The sequence below is a fragment of the Salminus brasiliensis genome, chromosome 1 (assembly GCF_030463535.1).
Source record: "Salminus brasiliensis chromosome 1, fSalBra1.hap2, whole genome shotgun sequence".
Taxonomy (NCBI): domain Eukaryota; kingdom Metazoa; phylum Chordata; class Actinopteri; order Characiformes; family Bryconidae; genus Salminus; species Salminus brasiliensis.
Genome location: NC_132878.1, coordinates 77,955,865 through 77,980,554, shown reverse-complemented (window position 1 = coordinate 77,980,554; position 24,690 = coordinate 77,955,865). Strand labels below are relative to the sequence as shown.

At 40.1% G+C, this 24,690-nt stretch overlaps 1 protein-coding gene across 3 annotated transcripts in view; it reads right to left on the bottom strand.

Moving 5' to 3' along the window:
• Positions 1-24,690, bottom strand: part of ctnnd2a (catenin (cadherin-associated protein), delta 2a) — a 452,693-nt gene that overhangs the window by 143,767 nt on the left and 284,236 nt on the right. For all 3 annotated transcript variants that reach the window (XM_072689814.1, XM_072689834.1, XM_072689825.1), the window contains one exon: positions 8,453-8,585. In XM_072689814.1, the coding sequence (XP_072545915.1) occupies positions 8,453-8,585 (133 nt within the window). The remainder of the gene's footprint in view (positions 1-8,452; positions 8,586-24,690) is intronic.

Below are 24,690 nucleotides of genomic sequence, written 5' to 3'. Positions count from 1 at the left end.
TGGTGTTGCATATAATATAACAGTAGCTGTTCATCCAGACTATAGGATAGTTTGCCTAGAACAATGGTTCTGAAACCAACTCTTAAGGACCCACTGAGACCAGATTTTTGCTTCAACATATAATGTAAAAGGTTCCCTGAGGTCTGTTTTGAGAACCACCAATCGAACCAAAAATCGAACCAAATAATAACATACAAATTTAGATTTTGAATAAATTATTTTTCCAAATGAATGATATTCCTAAATTAAAATAAAACAAAGAACTTAAGGGGGATACGAGTCATAATTGGCAAAAAAATATATATATAACTGAAGGTGCACCAATTACACTAATTAAAAATGATTGGAGATTTAGCATTCAATTATATTTAAAAAGTTGTGACTGTAATCTTTAGAGCTGAACTGAACTGAGCATCTTATCAGAAACACTCCAAATCCTACAAGAGAACAGATTTCAACGTTTCTTAGACAGGCCCACGTTTTTTTTTTCCATGGAACCCTGCACTGAAACAAATCACATCAGTGTATGAATCATCCTTTTGATAGCTATTGAGAACGAACAGCATGACTAAGACTCTGTCAACAGTGCCTTTATGTTCTGCACCAGTCAATTAAAGGCAGCCAAGTTCATTAAGGGCTCCGGCACAGAGCACAATATGCCAAGTGTGCCCGAGAGAGAGAGAGAGAGAGAGAGAGAGAGAGAGAGAGAGAGAGAGAGAGAGAGAGAGTTGTTCTGAATCACAGTGATTGACATTACCTCCCACCCCACATGTACTTACTCACTCCTCATGCCTTTATAAGGAAAATAAAGTCAGACGATGAGATAACTCTAATGTGAGTTCCCCTAATGCCCACACCACTTCAGCTAGTGTTAATATACTCTGAGAACACTCAGCCTAATATACTCACAAAACAAGAGGCTGTGTCTAATAGAGGCATGCCAGTGGTTATATGCACATTCATAAAGCACTGATTTCTCAGTGGATTGGCTTTGTTGCTGTTATGCTCTTCCTAAGCACACATAATAAAGAGCCGCATTAGAACAGGCCTGGGTAGCAGGAGGCGGCAGATGTCCCTTAGCATACAGTCAGTCTGTCTTGCTGTCGGTCAGTCCTGCTGCGTCCATCCATTAAGCCAATGGCCTTTACAATATTAGAATATGTCCACTCATGAGCCATTTGTTGGTGAGAAACATAAGTTGTTGACAGTAATGAACCGGTATGGATGATCTAGATTTATGATGACAACCAATAATGTGTTCTTTTGTGAAAGAAATAATAAATAAAAAAAATAAAAAAGCAGCGCATGAGCAAAGATGCTCACCAAGTTATCAGATTTAATTATAGTGGAGCATTGCAATGTAACCCTAGCAACCACTAACAATCACCTGAACTACCAAAGCAATACTACAATACTCATCTAACAAGAATTTAGCTACACTATAGAAACCACCTGCGATACCATAGCAATCATTTAGGAACACCGTAGCAACAACCTTGCAACAACTTAGTAACACCAAAGAGGCCACCTGGGATACCATAGCAACTGCCTAGCAACACCCTAGCAACCACTGAGCAATACTATAGCAACCACATGGGATATCATAGCAACCACCTAGCAACACCAGAACAACACTGTAGCAACACCATAGCAACCAGTTAGCAACATCATTGAAACCAACAAAAATACAAAGACAACTACCTAACAAAAGCCCTAACAACTATTTAAGCTGCACAATCATTCTGCGTTTCCTACAAGAAATGTACTTTTCTAGTGATTATCAAGCCTCTAAATTGCCTCCCTCATTTAGAGAGTAATATATCAGCCACAATATACCGTGCACCCCTGGTTATCATCAAGTTACCATGCTGATGGTACCTTTATAGCAATAAGACAGAATGACCCATTATTTGAATGTGTGAAGCGAAGAACAGAGTTTAATGGCCTGGTTCTGCGGAGTAATGGGCATTTTCCTTGGGGGAGAGAACAGCTATCCCAGCTTTGCCGGAGTCTCCTGAGGCCCTTGTATAAATTCGGTCTTCCAATCCACGGCTGGCAGAGAGACAAACCCTCAGCCCGTCCCGAGGAGCAGAAGTAATCTGATTTTCCGATTCGTGGGCGTCAATAGACAAAAGGCTGTCTGGCTCCGAAAGCCAGCCATGCATTGAGAGCACCACTTTTGAGAAAACACTTTCCCTGAACGCAATGCGTCAACAAGACATGTCGTAGCAGCACCAGCACGATTAATTTTGGTGATCGGTGACTGCTGGGGCGCAACAGATGTTTTTGAGGTATGCAAATAACACACTGAAAATAAAGATCCTCGACCAAGAAATAGGGAACAAGGCTGGGGATTCTTCCAGCACAGTTTGACAGCTGTCAGTAGTAGGTATTTTTCTCTAATTCTGTAAAGATGAATGTAAATCAATGGTTACAAGCCCTGGTCCTGCTCCTAAGTGTTAACCCTGTTCCAACATACCCATTTAAATTCAGAAATGGCTTATTAACTAGCTGATTATTTGGATCAAGTGTGGTATAACAGGAATCCACAAAAACTATATAGGCTAATGGGTACCCCAGCACCACGGAGTTACGGAGGTTCATTCTGATGAATTCTGATAATCACGTATCTGTATTCAAGTTTCTGAACAGAAACATGGTCTTTTGATAAGACTTTGGTTAATATCAAAGTTTTAAAGAGTTCTCCTACTACAGTTACTCCTTTTGCAAGCCCAGTCCCACCTGCATAAATCAACTGTTCAGTTTTCAACGTGGCGCAACAATCAGCTTTAATTCATATTTGTACATTGATCCCAGAACATAGAGTGCATCCCTAAAACCATTCCACCTTAAATGGTGCAATGGAAATACTAGTGCTAAAGAAACTCTGACCATTACAGCTAGGTGGCTAGAACTTGTAAAATGGTTAAATGCTCGATCAGGTCACAGCTTGTATTACAGTTTGCTGAAAAAGGTCTAAGGCAGCTACCGGAAAGTTGTGGGTTTAAATCCCAGGACTGACTGGGTACTCTTGGTTGGCTCTCCCATTGGCACCTCTGGCTGGAAAATATAAAATGTACAGCAAAAGCTCAACTGAACATCAGTTTATAATATTCTATGTCTTTTTTATGTCTCCTTATTTTCTCACTGACTTTGAGCAATGCAACAAAACAACCTAAAAGTCAAATACTAGCACCTGGAACAGATAACTCAGTATTGGATTATCCATGCACATCCCTACTGGGACTCATTGAATGGAGTGCTTACTCCATGGTCCGGATGGACCAGAGACAAGAGGTGTTCAGTTAGAGACACAGGCAGATTCTTTCCGCCCCAGTTCATCCCCTCAGCATTACAGAGCATGCACAAATGGAAATCGACAGATTAGATTTCCCGCCAAAAACGGCTGATGAAGCTGAACTTAAGCCAGATGCAAGTTGCTGCTGGAGACAGAGTGGGGAGATGGGGAGAGGACCAGGACCACCTATAAATAGTGGATGGCTGCAGACTTAGCAGAGCTCCCTTGGTTACTGACTGGGTATCCAAGGATGAAGGCTACAAACATCAGCACAAGGTACCGCTAGTTAATGTGCTGACCTAATCACTATTCTGCTCACTTCCTAAGACCATGGGCTGCAACTCTGTCACCTGATAGCCTTCAGCTGAATGCTGGCTCACCTTTTTCTTCGCTTTCTCTCTCGCTCTTTTTCTTTTTTTACTTCTCTGTTTGAAGACTCTCTACCTAAGAGGTTCCCTAAGCTGGTTCTGGAGCATCCCTGCCATGCACATTTCAGTGATTTTCCTGCTACAACACCCACTCCAACTCAAGAAGGGCTTGTTAATGAGGAGATTAGTTGGATTAGGTGTGTTACAGCTGGGAAAACAAAAGTACTCCAATACCAAGGCTTGGAGGCATTACTCAAGCTCAACATTTGGAATATATGGAACAGAACATACATATTAAAACAACCAATAAATTGAACTGAGCCTGGTCTGACCCAATAATGACATATTTTTGTCAGAAGCCAATCTAAAGCTATTGTCACATCCTGAGTCCAAAACTGACCAACCAAATACCATTCAAAATAAACCCACCCCGATCCAAGCTTGACATAAATTTGTGAAACACCTTTCGAACATGACCTGACGAGGCCGTATTCCATTTTCGGAATAGGTGTCATATAATACAAGAAATTTTGAACATTCTGGGACATTACACATTGCCCCTGCTGGGGTGGCAATCATATGACTGCCAATCATAACACAAGTGGAGGAGGCATCACTATTGCTAGCTAACTGTTCGCCAACTATTCGCTAATTCCTAGGGTATGATTCGATGACATACAGCGGGTGAAATGGAACAACTTCATTTCTATTTAGTGTCAAATGTCCCTATTCAGGTTGAGGTTATACTCCTGAACACAAATTCAGAAACAAGGGCATCAATACAGTACACAGTGCATCAGTTGTGACACTAACTTCCCTGCTAGTTGGACGGTCAAAGCTTTTGTTGTTCATTTTAAATACATTGAATGCAAGAGGCCCTAAAACCCTGGGGCCATAATATAGTCCAGTGAGAACAACATGTAAGGTGTGAAAAAACAGCATTTCTGAGATGCCTCTCAATGGCCCTCAGTGGGGCAATGCGGACCGGTGTCATTTTTCACCATCCGCTGGCATGATGTGAAATTGCCTGTGTATTCATGCATTCTGGGAAGTGAATGGCAGTCATGAAATAACTTGTCCAGAGCTCCTCAACCATCTGCCGCAGCACTGTCACATACAATTAACTCTTCCATTTTGCCACCTGGTCACAAACTCGCATATGCACGCCAGTGCAAATCCACCTCCCTCTCCTCCGGAACAAAATGACATTCATAGGATGGAGATGATATCACTGATGTCATCGGTGACCTGTCAACATCCCCCCATTTATGCCCTTTCTCCGATTACATGGCAGACCCGCTGCACACTAAATGTGAGGAAAACCTTGATAGAGGGCAATGTGGGATTGAATCACCCCATTCACTGAGAGAGAAGAGCAGACCTGTTCGTTAGCTTCAGCTCCGGTCCATGTCAAACTGAATAGGCAATCAATCACTGCAAGAGCGGCTTGCATTGGCTTTTGTAATGCAGTAGACTTCATGGTCATGCTTTATTCAAAAGCACACTCTTGACATGCAGCTGTGAATGAAACAGGGTTTCCTTTTGACTAAAAATCCTTTGGAGAGAGTGATTTTAAAAAGAAACATGCTGATAAATAATTTGCCCACTAAAGCTCAAGGTAAGAAACTACTGCAACAAGTTGTATCATTTTTTTTTTTGCGAAGGACATTCCATGTTATCTAACTTTTATTGTAAAAATAAGGATGGAATGGGGGGGGGGGGGGGGCGGGGGTAGATGGACAGATAGAAAACAGCAGAAATACACAGAATTGTCCATGAACACACATGTATTTAGCAATTGTTCCATTTTTCTAGACATATAAAGTGTCGTGTGCCAAAGTGGATGTCAAACCTATGGGCAAACGTACTGTGTACCCTCGTAACAATATCGTTGCTTTGTGCTATTTCCATTTTTTCACGTTTTTCACTTGTTGTCATCCTTTACATTGTGTCTAAATTCATGATGAATGAATCAATAGAAATGCCACAGGTAACTGACCAGGTATAAAATCTTATGTTGACTTCCATTAATGGTTAAAAAGTTTTTTTCTTTCTCTTGTAAACTTGCCACTTTGGAGATTTTGGAAATTGATTTTTCCATAACAGTAATATTATTTTGCTAAGTTTCCCACATCTTCTGTACACCTTGGAAGACACTATGGCCATAATGAAGCATCATAGGCCTAAGAAACATGCGTAAATTAAGGCTGTGAGTAAATAAGGACTGTTTCAGTTAAACACTATGAAGACTTTAAAGTGGAAATCCACTCTCAAAATCTGCGGGTGTTCCTTCCTCTTAGCACATTTGGACAGTGTATGTTAAAAAGAGTACACGTGGAGGTGGATCTTAGTAAAAAGTAGGGCAGGGCAGAAAGAAGATGGTTAAAAAATGTCTATTTTTTACATTACCACTGCACATAAATGGGGGTATCAGCATTTGAAGCACTGCTTTACACAAGTTACGGAGTCACAGACACAGATGAAGTTTTATCCTCTTGGGGGTGCCTAAGCTAAGGTTAGAGCAAAAGCATTTACGGGCATAGCGTAAAATAAAATCACAACTTTTAACAAAATGCACATGAGGATATGTGTAAAAATGTACTTTTTTATAGCTAAGATATAGCTATGCTGTTGTTAGCAAACAATGTCCAAGCAAATTTTGTGTACAATCGTATCTTTACACTTGGACAGAACATTCTGTAGACAAAACAATGGCAGAGAAATAAACAAATAAATAAATACAATAATAATAATAACACAATAAAGTGTTTATTGATCCCACATCCCAATCAATTATCCCACAATCATAAAATAATGCAATTGGATATGAAGATGAATATATGTATTGAAAAAGTACTTTTTTATTGGGGTTATGGAGTTTAACTGACTAATCATTGCAGCAAACCATGAAAAGCTGGGTGTGAATGGGTGTGATCGTGAGTTTCCTAAAGGAAAATTACTAGGAGGCCATGAACAATTATTGGAAGAGCATAGTGAGAAATGAGGTGGTGATACCACAGTCAGCTTTACTCTGGGTGATATTCCCTGGGATTTTTATGACCTCACAGGGTTTCGGATGTCCCTTCTGAAGGACGGCTTCAGTAAGACCTCAATCACTGCTCTGAGCCGTGGGGACCAAACAGTCTGCAGGGTGGCCCAACTACCAAATGTTCCAGTAGTAATATGAGCCTCTCCCAAGAGACCTCTTAGTCCAGGTCCAAACCACTCAAGCTTCAGTGATGCGTCAGAAGTGCAATGCAGTGTGGTATAGCAGAGAATATGTTCAAGTGACAATTCTCAATGCAATTAGAAATTAGGATGAGGAATACTGCATTAGAAAGATCTAAATCCCTCAAACAGTCTTCATTTAATATAAAATAAAAGCCTTTTGTAATTGTTGTTTTTATCTTTTATTTTATGATTTTTGGTATTGTTTCTACTAAGCAAACAACAGAGCTGTTGAGTTGAGGTTACAGTGTTATCATTAGACATGACCTTTAATAATGGAAAAAGTCAGTTTCCATTCCAGTGCCTCATAGAAGCAAAACGATCTGAAATGTAATGTATGCATCGTCTAAAAAAAACAAAAGCTAAACAAAGAATTAATTTTGCAGTTTGGCTTAATAAATATGACAGTCTATAAATCCTGAGAAATGTTCGCTCGTAAACTAAAGTAATCTACGCCGTGTAGTTTGTTTATTTATTTTTTTCATTAAATTACATTTAAAAGTTTGTCTTCTTAGCTAGCTTTGTTTCCTCAGATTTATTTCCCACAAATTAAATTTTCTCGTCCTCCCAGCCTCCCTTAAGCCTCTGGGACACAATTACTGGGCCGCTTTGTGTGGAATGGCTGTCAATACACTGCTTTCCTCTTATTGTTTGTCTACGCGTGGTATAATTACTGTGGCTATGCAAAGGCCCCTTTTTAACATTCTACAAACTCACTGCTGGGAACTCCAGAGGCTGAGATCCAGCATCAAATTTCAATAAAGGCTTGAATTATGAATTATATGACGACATGTACAAGAATTAATTTCGTAGAACAAAACACATTAATAAACTGGCTTCGGTAAGTACTTTGAAGGACAGGCTCTCGGAGGAAGCAACAGTGACAGAGAGAGCAGCCACTGTGTCTTGGCCTTCTGATGTCAAGCATAAGTTGGATTGCCAGTTACAGTTTATAGGCTGCTTTAGGTGTTCAGTGTTAATTATCTCTTTTAAAAAGTATCAAGTGAAAGGTTTTGTAAAACATGCAGTACCGCTTATTTGGAGACACATGATTAAATGCATGTATTTTATGATCTTAGACATTTGAATGTAAGTCATTTTAATGTATGTCTCCAAATCAAACAGGAGTTGATGCTTATGTTGATGCCTGCCCCAACAAGTAGTTCCTCATGAAACTGCTTGAGGTAAAGTGTGCAAAGGTTTTATCAAGGCAAAGGGGAAGGGGGTACTACCCTATTAAATACAATATCAAACTTTAAATATTAAGCCCTTACACACTTTCTCCGTCCCTGTACAATTCCATTATGTCCAATATGTGTACCATTCTACTACACATACTTCACTTTAAAATACTTTGCCGTGTTCAAGCTACTGGCCGGTGCCAAGTTTGAGACCTTTCTTTGTACTGATCTTACAAAAAAAAGCTGTGAATAGTATAGAAAAGAGGTTTTATGAAAAGTGTCTGAGCATGTGTTACCTTGCACAGAGGATAGTGCCTGTGCAAGCAGAAAGAAGCTGTTGTCCGGCTCTTAGGCGGGCTGAAGGAAAGAGGGCTTACCTCAGCTTTAATCTTGTTGTCTCCAAAGCACAGGTGCTGCAGGTACGCGGCAGCATTGGACTGAACTGAGGGAAACTGATGCTGCAGCATCTGAATAACTTCAGGCAGCTCAGGGTCTCTCCAACCAAACTCCCTAAAGAGACAGAGAGAGAGGGAGAGAGAGAGAGAGAGAGAATTTAATAGGTTTCATATATTTCTGTCACAGTGGGAGGTAAAGGCAGGACATTACTGCAACACGTTGGGAATTTCACTGTTTTCACTTCTTTTATAATATATATATATATATATATATATTAAATGAAAATGTAAACCAGTAACTATGGGCAATAACTGAGTAATAACATGGGCAATAAATGACATCAAAATACATAAAGAAAATAATACAGAAGAATGAGATATCCAATCAATGCATCTCTAGAGCTATGGAGTTGGCTGGATCATTTGTATATGTATATCTATGTATATCTAGAATGTCTTGTATTTAATAGTATATAATTTGACAAAAAAAATCTATAAATAGCAGAGGTGTCAACAAATCATCTGTTTGCAGTTATAAGTATTGTATAATCTAAAGTCTTTGTTATAATACTTACTTTATATATAAATATTATTTTTCCCCAAGTCATATAAATTGTACATCAAATAAAAAAAAAAGATATATATATATATATATAATTACTATAATATATAATATATTATTATATTAATATATATATATATATATATATATACATTGTTTAAAAAAAACTAACAAAACTGACAATCATCTAAATGTCATTTAGATGGTGTTTTGCTGTCTAAAGGTCTCAAAAGGTACAAAAGTTATAATGTACAATTACAAACAAATAATAATAGTAATTATAATAATAATAAATATATATGACTAAAAAATAAAATATGGCCTGTTTTGTTAAAAACAAAAAAGCCTGAGTTTATTTCTTTTGATTTATAATTATCAAACCCATTTTTTTAATTACTGCGTATAAATGTAACATTATACTGTCCTGTGTGTGTTCTGATGTGTTTGGAAGATATACCTTTTTTTACGTTTTCTTTTATCATCTTTAAAACTCACCGGGCAGCAAGAGAAATAAATGTTCAGGCTGACGTTGTTACAGAGGAATTTTTTCCTTTTATTGTATTATTGCTCTGAAACAGAGAAAATGGAAAGCTGGTGGAGGAAGGAATTGTGTGTGTTCTGTGTTCTGTACTATTACAGCAATTCTCTTCTGCGCCGCTGCCTGATCCACACTGGATTTGTTCATTTTCACTGATGCCAAGTCATTTCAAATAGATGAGAGAAAATAGGTGTAGTTTGAGGACTGATTGTGTACAGTGGAGCCTGTAGTAACAATGCAGCACAAACTTCAACTGCACTTATATAACCCTGGAAGTGGACCGTAATGGCAGCTGCTGATGTTCCTGGAACTGTATATGAACGGAATACCGTATTGCAGCACAGAACACACAACTCGTCTTTACCTCAGTTCCCCCGAGGCTCAGTTAAGAAAGAGATGGAATTCTCGATGTGACTAGCCTGGTTCAAAACAGATGAATAAACAAATCTATAAAGCAGCCAGCCTATATACTTCCCTTGAGCTGCATATGCAATCTTGTCTTCACAGATACAGAATGTACGGCACAGAATGCTCAAACTGATGCTTTTCAACTCCTCTTCTGCTTTGTGCAGGATTCTCTCACATACTTCACGCAGGATTCCCATCAAGTCCACTCTAATTCATGCTGCAAAGCATTGGACAGCCGCTGCAACACCGATTTACTGAGGTCATTGTAGAGTGTGGCTACCACTGCTCAGTAAAGCCTTAAAATCTCCTTTATCAAAGAGGGATAACTGCCTGATAACAACAAGGAATGGGTTAGGTCTTAATGGAATAGTTACGGCTAAAAGTCAAAAATACACAATTTTCGCCCCCTGACCCAAAAATAACTGACTGATGCTAAGGTAGCTAACAAGTAACAGAAGCTTATGACTGACTAGAAAAACCAGCATCCTGGTGACCAGCAAAGCCAGAATACAAGCTCCAAACCAGCACAAACCAGTATAAACTCGACCTTATACCTCAGCATGGAAAGATGTCCCTCATACGAGTTGTTAAGTCGAGCTGTTAAGTGATCCCTAATAGACTGGTATCTATACACTAGGGGAGAGTACATAGTATAGCTAAAATACATCGCATTAGCAATCCTCAGGCTTGAATAGTTTCATATTTAGGTTCATTTTTAATAAATAGCAATGTGTCAAACTACTTAAGTGCATCTAACAGAGGCCTGCAGTTTGTGTTCATGAGTTTACGTGTTACGTTCATGGCCAAACTGGGAAGTTTCAACATGGTATCAGCCAGACAACAAGAAACAATGGCATGTATTTACATGTTTTAAACAGACCTTTGACCTTTTGACCTTTGAGTTTTTATCATATACTATTCGTTTATGATATTGTTTAGCACAGGGAATCCTTGAAGAATAATAAGGCTAAACCAGATTTTATTAACCTATATTTTTGGGCTGTGTAGCAAGAACCTGGCGATACAATATGATATATCACGAGGCAGGGGTCATGATTCAGTATACTGAGATGTGGCAAGCAAGGTGATATATTAAGATATTCAAATCAAATTTTAGTAAAACAGATACCATAGACATATATAAACACACACTACCATATGCAAAAAGGTTCCTTTTTAAGTCATCAGAACAGTGAGATCTAACACAAAATGAACCACGGTCTGCCACCAATTTTAGCATGTAAACTATTAAATAAAAATAGATACTGTGTTTTTTTCTAAATCAAAAGTATTGTACATAAACTTAATATTGCATATTACTTTTATACGTTAATATATTCATACAACCCTGCTACAATCATACCAGAGCTACATTCACTTTTAAAATAAATAAGGACCCTTGCTAGCTTCTTTAACCCCGTTGCTCCAGTGCAAAAGTAAAGGACTGAATTACATTTGAGGTCAGAAGGGGAAATGGTTTCCTTTTAGGAAATAGGAATGTAAAACACTTAAGAAACAGGAATGTATAAGAATACTGGGAATCGTATTGTATCTAACAGTTTTGAGGTAGTTCCTCAAGGAAAGTAACCCATTATAAATATGTAATTACTTCTATGAAAGTGTAATGAGTTACTTTTCTTATTACTTCCTGGACTACTTCTTCTCACTGCTCATTACTCTCTAAATTCCATACACACATCTGTACCAGCTGGAAAGTATAAGGGAAATCTGGTCAGTACTGTCTTTATAAAGAAGCAGCCATTGTAAACATAATTTAAAAGGCCTGACCCCGTGCCTGTCTTTCCTCTGAACACACTGAAGAGTTTTTTTAACAGCAGCCTCTGAAGCAAATCTTTACAAATCAGTGTAAAGTTTACAGGGCTTCTGAATGCAAATCATGTCTGGATTGTGTAGGTGATGCTGGACAGCTGCTCTAGACTATCTGCATGTTTTAATTCATTTTACTGTACTTGTAAATGGACAGATAAAAAAAATGCTAATCCAGGTAGATTTAGACCCAGATTCCCAATTTTAAAAAAAGTTTATGTATGTATATGAAAAATACGAGATATTGACAATGGCCCAACATTCCCATATCAGTGCATCCCTGCAAACAATAACTTAGTTGCAACTTCAGGCCTCTTTGTGGAAGGTTCCAGCAGGGCAGATAAACATCAGCTCTAGCATGGGCCCTTTGCTGTCGGGGATCGGCCTCAAGCTCCACCGCTCCATTACTGATCGGCCGATAAGATAAGCTTTGTGCTTTTTCGATTAATTAAAAGCTAGTGAGGGATCCAAGAACGCCAATCATGCCAACATGTGCTAAATTGCACAAAATACAGTTAAATGACTCAATTAAATCCTCTATTCCCCCCTCCATCATGTCACTGCAACACTCAGGACCATTGCAGGCAACCTGACAGAACTGGGACACTGCATGTGTGTGTGTGTGTGTGTGTGTGTGTGTGTGTGTGTGTGTGTGTGTGTGTTTCGGTGCCGTTTAGAGAACAAAGCGCTTGCTCACGCACACACTGTAACATTGTAACTTCTCTGAATCCCCCCATCCCCATGTCTCCTGACTGAGGAAGAACTCAGGTAGGATCACACATGCGCTAACACACTTTCACACGACACAAAACACACCAATGCTTCTTCCTGAACACCCAGCAGGGAAAGTGCGAGAACCAGACCCCAGCAGAGGTGATGAATTCAAACTCAGCGCTCATTCGATCAACTCCTCCATCTTCATGTCAAGGATTCCTACTTGCAGATGCTGGGGGAGGAAAAGAAGGTGGTGTGTGCTGAAAAAAAAAAAACAATAAAAAAATTGCGATGTAAGAGTTGCCAGAGCTGTGTGTGTGTGTGTGTGCGTGTGTGTGCAGGCTGTGATGTTTTGCGTGGCAGTAAAAATAAAGCTACGGGGGAGTAGGGAGGCACAGATGAATAAATCATACAGTGTCTGGCCTGTCCTGTCCATAAATGGTCAGTCAGGAAGGGGTTAAACTGAGATTTAGGAGGTGTGGAATCCATCGTCTTACGTAGGTGCCGACCAGTGATGTAAATCAGTGACTGTCAGTGACTGTTAACTAGCTGCTTAATATGTGTATCCCATCATTTAAGAGGTACCACTGTAACCAGATAATTACTGCAATTCACTTCACCTAACAGTGGTTTTAATATTATGGTTGATCAGTCTATGTCCAATGCAAAAACCTTGTACCTAAAAATTATCCATTCATCATGAAATTTGGACATAATGTAAACAACAACTGCCAGATCCAAATTATGCCAAAAATTGGAAAATGTCAAGTATCAATATGTATTTAATACAGTGCATCGCATTGTATTGAACTCCATCGCATTGTACTGTGTACTGCAAATCTCTGGCACTGCAAGAAACTGATTTGATTACCATTGTATTTTTTAAGGATGGATTTATGATATTTTGGATTTATAAGTGATCATATTCACTATTAATAACACAAATACTAATATTCCTCATAAATACACAAATGGAGGAACTATTTAGACAGTGGGGGAACAGACACAATAAGTTTTTAATTGCACGGAATCGAACATTAAACATTGTGTATGTGCTCCTTGTTTCACCAACACAGCTCTGGCTAGATGAGGCGTGAACTCCACAAAACCTCTGAAGGTGTCTGATGGTATCTGACACCGAAACTTCAGCAGCTTGGGCACCCCTGACCCTGTGACTGGTTCACTAGTTGTCCTTCCTTAGAGCACTTTTGGTAGATGCTAATCGAAAAATACTGAGAACACCCCATAAGACCTATCTGATGTTTTGGAGATGTTCTGACCCAGTCGTCTAGCCATCACAATTAGGCCCTTGTGAAAGTTACTTTACTTTACACATTTTTTCTGCCTCTAACATATCACCTTCAAGAACTGACTGTTAACTAGCTGCTTAATATGTGTATCCCATCCTTTGACGGGTACCACTGTAACCAGATAATTACTGCAATTGACTTCACCTAACAGTGGTTTTAATGTTATGGTTGATCAGTTTATATCCAATGCGGGATATTGTTGCTATAATGCAAAAACCTTGTATCTAAAAATGATCCATTCATCATGAAATTTGGATGTAATGTAAACAACAACTGCCAGATCCAAATTATGCCAAAAACTGGAAAATGTCAAGCATCAATATGTATTTAATACAGTGCATCGCATTGTATTGAACTCCATCGCATTGTACTGTATCCTTGTATTTTGACTAGAATGTTAGCTAGTGGCTAGCATGTTAGCTTGTGTCTAGGGTGTTAGCTTGTGGCTAGTGCGTTACTTTCTTGCTATGAAGCACAGCTTTTATTTGAAATATTGTATGCTTATAATTGAATGCTATAATAAACTGAAAACTGAAACACTAGCGTATTAATTTAGGGGACAGTGTAGCAGTCTATGGAGTATATAAAGACTAAGGGGCTGATAAAGCTAAGGGGGGCGTAGCTCTGGTCCAGTGTGCTCTGGCCCAGTGTAACCCCTGGTCATGCTAAAGAGGCTGTGGCCAGGGCAGCAGCCATCAGCTCAGTGGGTAAGTGCCGTTCCAGCAGCCGTTCAACAGTCTGTTGCTTCCGCTCTGCTGCATGGGGTGTTATTTATAGCAGATGTTAATTATGGCTCTTCAGTCATGATCAATTTGTCTGTGTGTGGCCATTTAAGTGCGGGCCGGTGCAACCGAAGCTGTCTGCGCAACCACACTAACAGCCATTAACCCAAATGGCAGCCACATTGCAGTACTACCGGGCCACTGCCATATACATTTAAAAGCCATTAATACAAGTGCCACTGTACATTAAGCTCAGGCCAGTGTGTGGTTTTACTCTATGGTCACTAACAGAGCTAATTCACCCCAGCCTCAATCAATATAGCCAGGCTCACTGTCTTACGGCCGGGAGAGACTGTAGAGTGGACATAAAAGCAGTAAATAATCCTAAGCCTGTTTAAAAACAGGGCTTTAATTAAAGCTGAATTACAATTAAGTCTCCAACAACAATCACTGCCTTGACAGCCGCACTGACGAGAGGGCTTGCCAGAAAGCTGGAGGGGGGAAAATGGTCTATTTAAAGGTGAGAAGAGGGTAAGTGAGAAGTAAATTCTTGAGGGACAGCAGGTAGAGCAATGGAGACACAGAGAGTGTGTGTGTGTGTGTGTTTGTCTGCGTGTGTGAGTGAGTGTTTTTTTGTGTGTGTATGTGTGTTAGAGTGGACACCAGAACCCTGGGGCTATAGACTGCCCTGCTATCAGCCCCTGTCCTTTTCTATTCTCCTTTCTCATATGAAGAAGCAACAGCAACAGAAGAAGCCAGGAATTTATAGTAGGGACTGTAAAATAACAAAAAAATACTGATATTGATTTTAAATAAACACAAGTCCTAGAAACAGTATAGCCAATATCATTTATATAATAAAAAACAAGACAATTATATTTTGGTAATATAAATATTTAGAAATACACTCAATAGTCTTGTAATAATCTAAAAAAAAAAGCCAAACTACATATGGAAATGACTGCAATATATTTTGACAAGATTTTAAAATGATTTGCACTGTATAATGTTATCCTCATACTAAAATATTAGATTGGGATAGTATTTATTCAGATCCATTCAGAGACAGGACTATGACAATGTCCAAATTGAGCCCAGTGAAATAGATTTTCTGAGTGCTAATGTTTATCACAGTATAAAACAAGCTGCATGCTGCCTTTAGTGTTGGAGGCACTGTGATAGTTTCTCAGTAAGTGTGCACACACTCTAACAACACAGGTCACATATGTTAGCAAAGTATTATCTTATTCATTCTTGCTTGTTTAAAATGGTATATTAGGATGCATTTTTTTTTGGCTTTGTTGGATCACTTTCTTTCCATGTTTAGCATTGTGTATTCTTAACATTCTGTATACTCCCCTTGAACTCAGGGCCAAAAGTCAAAGACACTGGTCATGTTATGAACTCCATCTACCTTACAGGTCTACTGGTGTGCAGTTACAGATGTTACAGAAGTTACAGCAGACTGCTGTCATGTCAATTTACCAGCCTCTGTTCTATTAATCACTGGTCACTTTCAGACCACAGAGCTTACACTAGAACATTCTCTACACAGCAGTGACACGGACATAGTAGTGTCATGGTGCAGAGAGTGGTGCTGATAGAGTGTACCAGGCACAGTGGTGTCAGTGTCACTGCTAGGTTTAGAGTGGTCTCAGCCAGCAGCAGGTCTGTGGTCAGAAACTGACCCCTTGATGAAGGACTAGAGGATGGCAGACACAAACTGTGTACATCAACGAATAGGCTGCAGGTTGTATCTGCACACATGAGGGTGCTTTATTGATAAGCCAAAGAGTGCTTAAGAAATTACATCACAATCAATTCCAGCGTCCTCCCAAACATGACGACATTCTCCTGGGCAGTTTTTCATAATAGCTAGGACTCTGGAATGGAGCAAATTAAGAGGGCAGTGGATCTTTTTTTTGCAAGCAGCCTTTCATTTCCATCACAGGTAAATAACTTAGAGCTTTGTAAGAGGGAAGAATGGCTGGTGGTGAGTTCTGGCATCCCTGATTTCAAAAACTGTCTCAGTCAGGGGTTTACAGAAGGTCACAGTGCATATGGTGTTGGATATTATCCAACAGTTAGTTCCAGCCATGCAGGGGTAGAGCACTTCTCAACCAATCAGATTGTGCGGCTGGAACTAACTGTTGGATAATATTCAGTGCATTATGCGCTGTGACCTTTTATAAACCCCTTACTGAGACAATTTTTGATATTATTAACTGTATCACTCCGTTGGCCTGGCTTGACTCTGATTGGTGTGATTATAGCGGCCTGGTTTGGAGCTTGGAGGTGTTTTGGCGGAAGGAACTGCATATAATAAAGTGACGTCAGGTTCAGGACTCAAGTGCTTTCTTACTTACTTTATTCCCAACTTTCGTATAAAAGTATACAATGCTCAAGGTCATGTATTATCACAGTCGTGATGATCTATGGCACCCGCCTTCAGTTTGTGCCTGCGTCCCCAGCGCATCCGTGATGTTATAAGCGATATCACACTCCCGCTCATGTTTTACTGCATTTATATGCATTTGTCTTTTTAAATAATTTGATGTACCGTGGAGGGTATGTTTAACAATTGGGTGCATTAGGGGTGTTATCGTGATAAATGACATCCCAGCAAAAATAGCCCTGTTTAATTAGTTGAATGTGAAACACGAATGAAATCACGAATGAAACACCAATGAAATCACTGTACTTATAGTTTGTCATAGTTCAAAAAATAAATAAATAGAAATAAACTCTGAAAAGTGAGGTTTTCTATGATTTGGGCCCTTTAAAAAGTCCAGGCAGTAAAACTAGAGATATACTGAACAGAAGTGTGTGGTGAGTGTGCAGTGTGTGTGTGTGTGTGTGTGTGTGTGTGTGTATGTGTGTGTGTCCTCTTTACAGACTAAGGAGCGCAGTATAATTAGCTGAATCAACAGAAAGAAGCCCGGAGATGAAAAACAGCATCATAGCAGCGAAACAGGTGTTTCCTTGCTCCCGATGAAACGCTCCCTCCTCGACAAAAGCATCAAGCCACTCAGCGTGCGCAAACACTCCTCCCCATCCAACTCAGCAATTACTGCGTCTTTACAAACTCAGCTAGTTTGCTGAGCTAATCCCACATTCAAACAGCAATTAAACAAGGTAAACATGACCATGATTAAGGATGTCGTTGGCAATCTCCCTTAATGTGGCACACCGCTAACTCTAATGAGGTCAGACACGACATTACTGAAACTGTTGCTACAGGTGGTGCTGCACAGGCAATGGTCACCAACCACTCACTGACATGAAAGGTATTATTGACCGAGGCGTATTTTAACATGAAGAAATGCAGTCAATAACAGATTAACTCTTGTAACTTCTATAGCCTGTAATTGAATCATCAGCATTCGTGGCAGGCGATAGCAAAACACTGGCAAGTTTATTAGGCTATGATCTTGAATTAACCTAGAGGCGCCCAGCACTTTCTTATTCTAATCATGGTTGGTAGTGACACAATTACAGAGGCAACCCCCTTGCCGGTAATTTAATTAATCTGGGCGTCGAGCTGCGTTGCATGTTAAGTGTGGCCAGCTAGGTGATGTGACTTAAACGAACGTGTGCCTGACTGATGCTTGATTGAATGAGCGAGTCCCAAAAGACAAATGGGCCTAAGCCTGCTCGACTGCAAGGGAATCATGGAATTCATGGAGTCAAAACTTAGAAGAGTACACTTCCCTCAATGAACTGCAACTCATCCAAAACTCTAAGCTAAAGCTAAACTTAAAACTGCTTACTTGCTTGCATGGCTATTTCACAGGTCTGGAACATCAATGGACATGAATGTAAATGAGTACACAGAGAAATCAGGTTTCTTTTTTTAATATACTGGCTTCCTGTAACCATCAATATTCAAGCGACCCACCAATGCTTCACAAAAGCCAAGAATGGACCAGCCTCTCTGTACTTGATGGCAATGATTAAAAGCCAACCAGTACCAAGAGCCCTTCGAGCTTCAAGTATGGCTTGGTTTTGCAGCGATCCTGTAAGATCCACAGAAGACAAGCATCTAGACTTCCTCTGGGTGTCCGAACAGTAGTCGCTCAATGTCTTCAAACGCCAACTGAAGATACACCTCTTCTGTTACAACTATATAAGTGGATAAAACAAGCCTCATTTAATACTTTCTATCATTTAATACCCCTATTTAATCATGTGAACGTAAAATGCACATAAAGACAGAACGAACACAGCTTCCAATTCTCATTACCAACATTCAGTAAAGACAACAGTGGGCTGCATGTTCCAACCAATGACTGTATATGTCATATACACTATCAATGGTTCACCTCTTCAGCTCCATGTGATTGCAGCCATTGTAATAGCTGAGGCTATCAAAAGGAAACCGGACCTCCTCTTAGCTGTTGCTTTTGTTAGTTGATGTTCATTTCTCTACAGGTTTCTCATAAGCACTGTCCAGTTTAGCCTGCTGGTCTGCTAGTTTTAAGGCATTGCTTTAAAAGCTGTATTTCAAGGAGAGGGCTACAGTCATGGATCATGGATCATAGAAACATATAGTCTTGTAGCCTGTACTACTATTAACATTCCGAGGGGAAAAACAAGAAAAATGGTGTCAAATAATTTACCCCGTTAATGTGTTATTTAAACATTGACAGCACTAACCTTTTAATAAAAAATAAAGCTGCAGTTTCTTAGTAGACTGAACAGGATTCTTGCCAACATTCAGCAAGGACTGCAACAGTAGATAAGAAAAAACACATGTGTCCCTTCTTTCTTTTAAGACCAAATTTAAAGCACTTTTTAATTCCTTATATTGATCACACTTTTTTATTCAATATACTTAAACAGACTTTGTTGTCTGATAATTTACAGTGCCTTACTGTTCCATGTCTTTTATTGTTGATTTTACATTGTATTTACTCTTTCAAAGATTATGTATTTTAGTCTTTGTATTTTAGTTTTGCTTTATGAAGAAATTGAATTAAAAACAGAAAAGAAGAAAAATAAATGATGAACAGCACAGTTACAAAATGTAGGATAAAGTTATCTGGTTTGCTTCTTAATGAGTACATTTTGGTCAGAAGTGTGTGTGGATAGTGTGTATGTGTGTGTGAGGTGGCATTTCAGCAGTGCCAAAACATATTACCTTGATGAAGCATCATTTTAGGATGCGAACAGTATCGTGATAAGGTCATATCGGACGTTACAGAGCGCGTTATAGGCGGGTCGAGCCTGCCACATTTATTCTCTTCATCTGCACTAAAAGGACGAGCGGCACATGGTGTATGTAGAGGTCAAGCAGAGCTGGGCGATACGGCAAAAAAACACAATTGAACCTACAAAACTCTACAGAATGCAAAAGTCTGAGATCATCTTTCATTTACTTCAGAACAGCCATTAAAGTACAGGCAATAGGTCATTCCAGCTGATATTTGTCAGACATTTGGATAGGATAACCAACTTGCATAAGGAAGGAGAAAGTCACAAGAAAATAGGTGAAAAAGCAAGCACAAGTCCAAAACTTGAGGTCAGGAAATTGACCACACAAGACCAATTATGCTCCTTTGGACTCCCTCGCTGCAGATGGCAATTGCAACCAACAATCTTCAGTTGATATGGCAAACACTTGGATTGACGCTACTCTGGATTGACCAGTGATCAGTGTTTTAAGGTGTCAGGCTGAAATGGGACTGATCTTATAATGGCAGTCTACTTTAGACTTCCAGTGAGAGCGTGAGTCCACTTCTAAGTACACAGAGTACTTGTGCACACACACATCTTGCTTCAGCACCTCCCTAGTGTTGCACCTGCGACCAGGCCAAGGATCCAGCCGCCTTGAACAGCCTGCACTGGCTGAATGTTCCAGAAAGCCCAGAACTCAGAGGCTCAGGATGACCAACAGGATCACCAACAGGATGATGAAACTGAGTCTGGGACATCACTGCAAGCTCGCCGGAAGGTCGTCTTAGCTGGACCACCATCAGAGCAGACAAGCAGAGCGGCCAGCCCGTACCTAACGGTGACTCAAGAAGATTTGCAATGACAGCCATATGCAGGACTGCTGTGTGATTTGTGCTGAGGTCAGAGTCCATCTGGGTCCAAATGTGTCAATTAGAAGTGGATGAGTATAGGAATAGGCAAGCCTGCTGTGGAGGCAGAGGAACCATCAACACCAAGCCAGATGCAGAAGAGACAGGAGAGAAAGAAACAGGCAGGTATGATGAGAGACTGGCGGTATAACATCATGGTATGAGCGTTCATAAACTAGATGGAGTAACAAAGTCCCTGTTTACTACTGTTTTTTTTGTAATGAGTATCAGGATTGTATCTGGATAAAGCGTATCCAAATAAAAATGAAGAACCAGGCTCCCTGTTGGATGTTGGATGATTGTCCCAGCAGCCAAAGCAAATCATGGCTGGGAGTCCAAAAGAGCATAGTTGGCCTCGCCAATTACTCAATCAGTGTAATGCTAGCCAATGCATGTGTATTTTAGCTGACATAACAGAATTGGTAGTTAGTGTTCTCCACCTTAACACACAGTGGTGGTTAGTATGTTAAGCTGTTCAATGTTGTTACATTGAAAGACAAAGAAAGACAAAGAAAGTTCATGCTAGTCTTCTCCCTCCCAACACTGGTAGCACCATGTAAGTGCAAAATCCTGGCTAGTAGGTAGTAGCTGACACTACTGACTTCCCCAACCCACCACTTCAGGAGTTGGTCTGAGACATTAGTTCGCTGTATACACATCCATCCCTACAAGCCACATTTGACAACCAAAACTCCACCCAGTTTTGTGATGGCACCTCCCCGGGGACTGGCACCACTTAACAGGGGCATTGCTTGTCCTTGGATAAAAGCTCCTGGCTCTGAATAAGCCTGAACTTTGCAAGGGGCTGACTATTTCAAAATCAGCCATCTTCTTATAAACATTACCCGCTGCAGTTCGGCAACAATGTTTTAAATAGAGCGGAATTTGTGTACGCACCACATATCAACAGAATTTCTGTCTAACTGACCAGTGAAGCATCTGATCTAGCATGTCCAGTGAGGTTCCAATCCAAATGCTAGTCTCACAAAACAACAAGGAGTAAACAGGGTCAAAATGCACCGGCAAAACATTAGTCACATTTTGAAATTACTAATTTTTATTTGGTGCAAAAATGACTTTAAGAAGAACCAAGGAAAAATATAGAACAAATGGAAAATTAATATGAAAAACTAGGGCAAAATGGACTGACATACAATCACCTGCACATTGTTATGCAGTGTATGCAGATACTATACACTGGTGCTGTTCAAACATTCTTTAAAATAGGTTAAATATCATAATAGGTTATAATAGGTTTATTCAGTTTTCTATAAACCATGCCATGGTTCATAGTTCCAGTTAGTGTAGGTTGACAATCTAGCTCAGAAACTATAACATCCTGTCATATATAAGGCCAAGAAGATGCTTAATATACAGCTCAGAGTTGCAGCTTATCATAGCAGGATTTACACCAGTGGATGCAGAAACTACAGTAATACACAGAGAAGCAGGCTGGGCTGATTAATTAACATTGCATGTACAGACGCACAGGAACACACAGTAAGTGCTGTGTGCTCACAGTAGTATGATTTTTAGCCTTACCCACTGTGAAGTATGACGTAAAAATCCCCCATGTACCTTATCATTTCACTTAGCGCTACACATGACTCTTCTGACTATAAGGGGAAACAAATGTGGAACAGACCATTTTAGAACCCTGACAACAATGTAACCTACATCTTTTCCATCATTAGGAAAGAGACCGTCATAAAAAGTCTATAAATAACCTCCCCCATTACTGTACCTCGTATGTGGAAGCAGTGGAGGAGGGCGGATTCTGTAGCCACCAAAAGAAGATCCGAGAAGCTCTGGCTACTTCCACCTCAGCCCCTTTTCAGGAATTAGAAACAACAGAGCTGAAGATATTTCTGGCCAGTACAATTCTATTATCGGTGGAGCCTGCAACAGGCTCCCGTGGGCAATGCATCCCAATTAGACGGGAACAAAGCAATATCCTCTGTGACTATTTCCAGCCTCGCAAAAAGCCTGTACAATACACATTAGCACTGTGCATGCGGGTACAGCATCGAGATCCTACGGTCGACACAGTGCGACTGTATCTAAGCTAGGGATGGGATGGTTGTTCAAATACATAGATATGCAAGCTCATCTTTACATTTGTTGACTTAACAGATATTTGAAACAGGCTTGTGGAGCTCATTCAAGCATATAGCATCAAATATTTCACCATGATACAGTTCCAGCCCTGCACAGTTTAATGAACACAACTACAGCGGCCTAAGGAAAAGGTCTAGAGGAAACCCTGGATTATGCCGAAAAGCAGATGTTACAAAACCATCTATCGAAAGATGCTGATACTTCTGTCAAATATGTTTCAGTGATGTTCTGAAGATATGATCTGATTTCTCGAGCAGCCACTGTGCTGTTACATTGTCATCCCATGCCTTATTTGATGTTAGTACGGCTGTTTTAGAGTGGTATTGATCTGAGCTGCTTCACAGATCACGGTAAAAGGTGAAGAGCTGCCCTTCAATGAGCTCATAACTGAAAACTGGAGCTCAGTCTATAACCACCAACAGATTCTTGCTATTAACAATTACTGCTACATGTAAGTAAGGGTTTGTTAAAGTACTGAAAAGAAGATATTTGATCTGTAATATGAGTGGAACAATGTTTGGTGCTATAAAGTACCGTTTTAAAAAGGTTCTATAAATTGAACCACCCACAAGGAGTTTTTTTTCCCATGAATCAGAAAAACACTTTAATTAGGTACAGAACCACTTTAGCATTGAGAGGGTTCTTTGAATTGTCATGGTTCGTTGCAGAACCATTGCCTTTACCAAGGAACCCTTAAATAATCATTCTTACATTGTAATCAAACTTTATTGATATATTGTGACTAGCTTGATGTGATGATATCATCATTACTCCCTGTGACTAGATCATTACATCAGGACACTACAGATCACAGTTTTTGCTTAAAATACTGTGATTTTAAAAGAGCAACACTTCTACTAGATTTTGGAGCACTGCTAGGAGGATGTGATTGCATTCAGAGACATGAGTATTAGTGAGGTCAGGATGTTGGATGATCAACAGCCCACCTCACCCCCCAACTCCCCAATTCATTCCAAAAGTGTTGGATGGCGCACCACCCATCATTCCAGAGAGCACAGTTCCAGCCCAATACTGCAAGGCTTTATATCCCACTAGCCCACTCCCACTGGTGCCAATAGGTTCATGTTCATCTGCTCCAGAGAGTCCTATTCTATTGGTCATAACTGTTTACAGACACCAGATAAGCTGTGTAGGTGCACATTTGCACATCTGTGTCAGCAATGGGTGCCTCTAAAAGTAGTTGGATGCATTCATTAGAAGGGGTGTCCACAAACATTTGGACATATAGTGTAGTTATTTCTCTTTTTGTTGTCTTTTCTGTTTCTGTATTATTCAGCTTGTCAACAAATGCATGTGTATAGCTGTACCGCTCACAGTGTAGTTTTGAGAGAGATGAACTAAATTGTTGGCCCATAACGGGGTAAACCTGGGTGCAGGGGTCTACGCAGTGCCTCTCAGTGCCCTGTGTATGGCTGTGTTCGTGAGGATCCGTCCCCACAACAAAACGCGCCTTCTTGCCAGAAGCGAAGCAGCCGTGGGTCGACAGTGTCACGCCGTGTAAACACTGGTGATTTGCGAAGCTGTCGGCTGTAACATCTCTCTCTCTTTCTCTCCCTCTCTCTCTCTCTCTCTCTCTCTCTCTCTTTCTCTCACTGTCTTTCTTTCTCTCTCTCTCCCTCGTCTTAGTAAGTGCACTCTCAGGCTGATTCGTTGCAGCACAAAGGAAAGCGAAACAGATGGTCTCTCGCCTTCACAAAGAGAAAGCACAGGGGAAAGAGGGAGAGAGACGCCGGCCGAGGTGACAAACACGCTCTTCAGAACTCTAAATGGAAGTAATAGAGGGATAATGGTTGGGAACGGGTGGAGGACAAAAAGAAGAGGCGTTTGAGGAGATACTTCCATTCAGATCTTTAGTGGAGACGATCGGAGTGAAATTCTCCCACTTACGCAAACAGATAGACAGGAAAATCGAACCTG